This window comes from Gavialis gangeticus, unplaced genomic scaffold, assembly GCF_001723915.1.
Source record: "Gavialis gangeticus isolate Ggan-Ray unplaced genomic scaffold, GavGan_comp1, whole genome shotgun sequence".
In the NCBI taxonomy this organism is placed as follows: domain Eukaryota; kingdom Metazoa; phylum Chordata; order Crocodylia; family Gavialidae; genus Gavialis; species Gavialis gangeticus.
This window is the reverse complement of record NW_017728997.1, coordinates 15,733,044-15,739,130: the sequence shown is the minus strand read 5'-3', so window position 1 is coordinate 15,739,130 and position 6,087 is coordinate 15,733,044. Positions and strand designations below refer to the sequence as shown.

At 47.2% G+C, this 6,087-nt stretch overlaps 1 protein-coding gene across 2 annotated transcripts in view; it reads left to right on the top strand.

Moving 5' to 3' along the window:
* Positions 1-6,087, top strand: part of SYNPR (synaptoporin) — a 164,740-nt gene that overhangs the window by 139,289 nt on the left and 19,364 nt on the right. For both annotated transcript variants that reach the window (XM_019504821.1, XM_019504822.1), the window contains one exon: positions 5,362-5,560. In XM_019504821.1, coding sequence (XP_019360366.1) covers positions 5,362-5,560 — 199 coding nt within the window. The remainder of the gene's footprint in view (positions 1-5,361; positions 5,561-6,087) is intronic.

Here is a 6,087-nt window from a genome sequence, read left to right as displayed (position 1 = left end):
ATATCCAGGAGCAAATCCTAGGCAAGTCACGGTGACTTCAAGTTAAGCATGTGCTTGTGTGCATGGCTAAATGGGAACATTTCCTGCATCGGGCCTTGTTGTTGGCACGTTGGTCTAACAAGGTCAAAGAGATGCTCGTTCCTGAGCAGGCAATGCTGTGGGATGACACACTTGACTTCCAGTAGAGCCTACCGGCCCTGCCGCTCTCCCCAGGGCATAGTATGAGGCATCAGCCATCTATAACACCTCGCCATGCCAAAAATGACCTAAAAGGCAGTAATTCCAATGGAGGGCTCTCTGCACCTCTTCTCCTGCGCCCAGGCCTTCCCTGTGGTGTCTGAAAACACAGCAGTGCTTTAGTATTACCGCACCATGCAGAATCCTCTTTTAAAATGATGCTGTCCTTTTGGGTAATTGTCAGCCATGGTATCAATTCCTCATGATGACAAAACATTTGCAAAAGCAGCAGAGGAAAAAAGCTGCAAGAGTTAGGGTCTGCAGATCTGGTTTTTATCCTAGCATAACTCTCCTGACATCAGGGGACTCAATCCATCTTTGCATTTGCCCTGAGAGACAGCAGAATATAGCGACGACCATCGTCCAAGAAGGACGAGCATCTTGTTCTCCTACATGAGGGTACCCTGGCAGGACAGGGGAATATATCTTGTTCATTATTATTCATATTTATTGATGAAGGAGGAACCTTGTTCTTAGTACTGTAATGGACACAATGTATAGATGTTTCCTGAATTGTCTTAGATTTCTTAGAGTTTCCACTTTGATTTATGGGGGGAAAAAGGAAGTTTCTGGTGGTTTTAGTGAGTCAGTATCCCTCTAATTAAGAGCTTTTATTTATGAAGTGGCAGGTCATTTTTACTTGAGCTACCCAGCAATCAGTGAGACTCACTCCTGCTGACATAGCCCTGTGGTGTGGCTGACATACAGTATGTGCCTGCAAAGACTAGTTTCTCAGTCCTGCTAGCATTCACCTAGAAGATGGTGAGGGGAAAGCACTGGGGGAGAAGAGGATGGCTGGAGGAAGACGGCAGGATCAGGGATGGGTAGGGAGAAGGGTGCTCAGAGGCAAGAGGGGGTGAAGCAGAAAGCCCAGTCCTTGCAAAGAGCCTTCCCTTTTGCAGGCCCTGGACCTGAACTAAGTCCTCCCCGATAGAGAGGGGGCAGCTGTGCTGTGCACTGCTCTCCTGGTACAGCTGTCACCAGTTGGATGCAACCAGGTGGATGCAACAACATCTTCCTGATGTGTGTGTGGGGTGGTGGGGTCCTCTGGTCATCTAAAGGTAGGTAGAGACCCATGGAAATTGGAAAAGAGAGAGAGAAAACACCTGCCCCTGAGTCAGTGGCAAGTCCCCGGAAAGCCAAACCAGGCACCCTGCAGTGGCTGGACAGTAAAAAGGCATCAGCAGCTGTGGTCTGAGACAAGGAAGAGTTAAAGGTGGTGGAGGGGGTTGATCCTGACTGGTTTCAGGGTCAAGCCCCATCCCTCTTTGACCAGCATGTGGAACCTGGTGCAGTGGTGCTTGTACATCCTCTTCTTCCTCCCCCCGGGGTGAGTCACAATCTATTTGTGAGCCTGCTGGCACAGGCAAGCTGTGGGTTGTTTGGGCTGACATTCGGTGGCTGGCAGGGGTACCGGTGCCTGCCGGCTCGGAGAGCCTGGAGCAAGCCAAAAATAGAAACTCCCAAGTAAAAATAACTCGATGCAAGGAGACTTGTGCGATGACAACATATCTGGTATCGCTGCATGCCGCTTGGCCAGGGAGGCACTGCTGGGAAGGTACGTGGCTTAGAGAATGAAGCAAGGGGAAAACGTATGTGAGTAGAGGAGAAAAACACAACGTGGTTTCGATCAGTCTTTGGCGTCTGAAAGCTTGCAATTGCAAGCCATTGTGCCGGGCTGAGAGCCAGGTCCTGAAATGTCGGTGGAGTTACCCTGATTTACATCTAGGTGCCAGTTCACGGCGTCTTTGACACCTCCTTGAAGGTCTGAGCCGTCAGTGTGATCCGTAGCCTGCACCAAGGTCTTCCACCTGAGCTGCACGCAGTGATTTGGACAATGCTAGCTCTGGCTGCCTGAGGAAAAGGAATGCCTGGAAAAAATATTTTAAAAGGATCAACTCACTAGGCAGTCCTCATCTTGCCTCTTCCTTCTTTTGTTTTCTACATAATGTCGTTCAGTACAACTAAACACCGTTTCACGTTGCTTAGAAAAGACATGCTAGGCCAGAAGCAATGCTGTGTAACAGGTGCTAATATCCAAGCTGCTCAGCCAGCCCCCTCCTCAGAGCAAATGCAGTCATTTAAGGCTCCTGTGCTTCCCATTAGAGGATGGACTCTCCCCACTGGAAAATCTGACAGTAAATGCTATCTGCAGTTGCCATTAAGAAGTGACCACAGATGCTGCATAGTGCTGGCTTGAGTACATCAATACTTCCCGCAGTGCTTTGGGCCCATAAAGTGCTCTCAGTTAACTGAGCTTGGATAAATAATTTGGCAGCCTTACTGAAGAGGACCAGAGAGCACAGGGACTAAAGTATTCCCAGATGTGGTTCTGGCAGGTCAGAATAAGGCATGTCGTCAAACCAGCAAAGCAGAATTCGGGCAGGTCTTACCAGCGCTCTCCTTTTATGGGCAAATACAGCTCTTTCTCCCCAAGGGAGAGCATTCACATTGCATTTGGGAGGTGTATTTGTGTGTAGACATACCAAATAGCTTTAATCTAGTTAGCTCAAGTACCAGTTGCAGCAAAGCCAGCAGCACTGGCCTCAACATGGACTTCACAAACCTACCTAGGTTGCTCACGTGCCACAAACTTGGATTGAAGTCTCGCAGCTGGCAGGGCTCAAGCCCTGTCCACATGGGTTATAGTCACATCTCCTATGGCAGTGTGGACATAGCCTAGAACAAACAATCCACCTGACTTATAGAGATGGCCATGTTCAATAGCTGATCCAAATCCAACTGAGGTCAGTACAGCGATGCTCATTGATTTCAGTGCTTTTTGAATCATATTTCTAGTGCCCTTTCTAGATGAATACAGCGAAAGCGTGGAAGGGAAGTGTGTGTGGCTGGCTCCGATTTCCCAGCCCTGACTCTGCTGTGTTTCAGACGCTTCTGGTTACTCTGGTAGTGTTTAAAAAGAAACCTTTGTCTCTATGACTTGAAGAGGCCAACACTAGAAGAGGTTTATTCATTCCCATGAGAAGACTGTAAACCCCAATGAAACGTGTTTGCCTTCTAGGAAGAGAAGGCTTAAATACAGAGTCAGAAAGACTCTGATGCTTCAGACCATTTGCAAGCGCGTTGATTTTTCATCAGATTTGTTGTCTTCCCCTGGAAGAGGAAAAGAGTGTGTTACCGCACAGCTCCAGAATACTGCAGTCCGGGGGGCGAGGTGATTTTTTTAGCCACCCAGTGCTGATGGCAGCAGAAACTGGGCACAAAACATTTCTGCAGCAAATAAACATCCTTGTGCACAGCCACCGATGAGAAGTTTCTTCCACACCTGCCTCTTGGGCTGGGAAAAGGAAAGAGCCATGCAACCCCACACAATCCATTCCTCTCCCTTGTATGATATCTGCTGTGGATGCTTTATTTTACTCAAAGGGCCTAGCTGTCTATTTAGTAATACAGTTGTGGCAGCAGCTGCCTTTAGCCTTCGGTTTGCACACATTAATCACCTCCATGTTAAGGAATGCTCCGTGTTAAGGAATGTCTCCCAGACGGCTCAGCCCGTTCATCACTTTGCATCATGACTTTTTTTTTGGAAACTGCTGCTACTTTTTGAATCATTCTGTTACCTCCATCTCCTCTACCCCTGCCAGGATGGTGCCTGCACTGTGCCATGCTCCCCTCGGTTAACCCTCCACTGTGCTCACTTGAATCCCCACCTACCATTCCTTGCCCAGATTCCTTCCTGACTTGTCTTGATATAACAGACTTGGTCAGACTAACTCCAGGCAGGGTGTCACCCGCAGCATGTGGAGCAATGTTTTTGCCTGGCGCTGTGTCCTTGCACTCAGAGATTGTTTGCTTTTGTTGCTCCTAGCAGCCACTGAGCTAATGAGTTTAGATATCTACCCACAGTCACTTCCAAGCTCTCCCTCTAGCAGTGACTTGTGGCTTATGACCATTCAAGTCAAACCATAGCGGTCTCTGTTGACCACTTTCTCTTTCATTGAGTTTGGCCTTGCTGCCTTGCCAGTCCTTTAGTTGGCTATCCCTGTGCACAGAGTTCTTTGGGAGGGTATCAGAGGTATATCATATCCTACGGTTGTCTTCTCGTGCTGAAATGAAAGGGGCCCTGTGGGTCTGCAAAAGCAGGCAGTAAAAGCTAGAGAAATCTGTCTGACCCCTTCCCAGCAGACAGAGCTGACCATGCATAGAGGCATCAGTATTTCCCATGTTTCAAAGAATGTCTATCAGAGCCACAACAGTGATAGGAGCTGTGCTTGGGCTGCCTGAGTACTCTGAGGTAGATGCCTGGAGTGTGCACAGATAACAGAGTAGAGTGGCAAGGACAAACTGAAATGATATCACACTCAAAGGGAAGCCATCGAACTGCTATTTTCTGGGAAATGTTCGTATTACCAAAAAAACCCCAAACCCAACTGTCTCAATGTTGATATCCATTCATGCAAGTGATGGGAACAGAGCCCAGTGCACTGAGGCAGAGAGAGGCTTCTTCCACAGACCTTGTTCTGGGTGTTGAATGGGCTGGATAACTAGCCTTCTCCCTGGGCAGTCCTGGTGCAACCACACTGCAAACACATTAAAGTACCATATAGTAGTCATGACCTAAAAACCCCATGGGAAACCATGCACTGTTCAAGATATAGAAATCAGTAAGGCCTGGATTTATTTTAAGGATTTGGTAAGCTGGTGAACTGCAAGATGTTTGTCTGTCTTTTTGGACTGTCCTGTCACCTGATTTTTGCTTTTATTCCTTGTTTTTAAGAATCCAGGCTTTTTCTACCAGATTCACTCTTCGATGGTTGCAATAGCAAACATCCCAGACATCTTGTAGAGCTGAATGAAAAGTAATTTTACCTTTCTGTATAAATCTTTCTAATTACATTAGATTTTGTTGCGAAACAGTTAACAAGTTGCTGCTTATAGCTGTTTTTATTGATAGAATGGCTTTGCAATATAAGATTAAGTTCCCAGTCCTGCAGACACTTGCATCTACAGGTAACCTTCAGCATGTGAAGAGCTCCAATAAGCAGGACTGCTCACTTGCATGTTTTCAAATGGACATGAACACGAGTCATGTGGGATCAAACTAGCAGATAATAAGTCTCTCGCCTTTTCCCACCTATTTTTCTCCTGTTTGGGGTTTTTCAGGTTGCATCAGGTGAACTTCGATGCGCCCACCTGTGAAGGCAAACGACGGGAAAAGCTGTTTCTAATCGGGGACTTCTCTTCCTCAGCGGAGTTCTTCGTCACAATCGCGGTCTTTGCCTTCCTCTACTCACTGGCAGCCACTGTGGTTTACATCTTCTTCCAGAATAAGTACCGTGAAAACAACCGGGGGCCTCTCATTGTAAGTGTGTGTCTTCAGGGTCAACAGACCCATCTCTCTTTCCAGTTGGATACTTGGTGTTTATATCTTCTGTACTTGGGTACTAATGCGTGTCTCACTTTACAAGTTGTTTCCATGCTTTAATCATGATTTATAAATTTTGGACCAGGGAATGTGGGTATTGGGGACAGCTGGCACTGGATTTCTGACCCAGGTATCTTGTTCTGGGGGGACCCAAACCCTCAGACCAAACCCGACTTTTTCCATTCAATAATAGGCAAATCTTATTGATACACAGTGATCGCAGATAAAAATAATGCAGACAAGGCAAACAAAATACCACCTCCCCCACCCCCGATTCTATATCTACCAGTCCTAAGGCTGTCACAGAGGGAAGGTACGTCTGGCCAGTGTGAGCTCAAACTGTGGTTTTTTCTTGAATATCAGATGACAGCCACCTGGAGGTCAAGGGCCAAGTCCTTGAGATAGGCAGGTGAGATAGGCAAGTGATATATCTTCTGCCCATGGTGGCCTCAGGATCCCCTCTC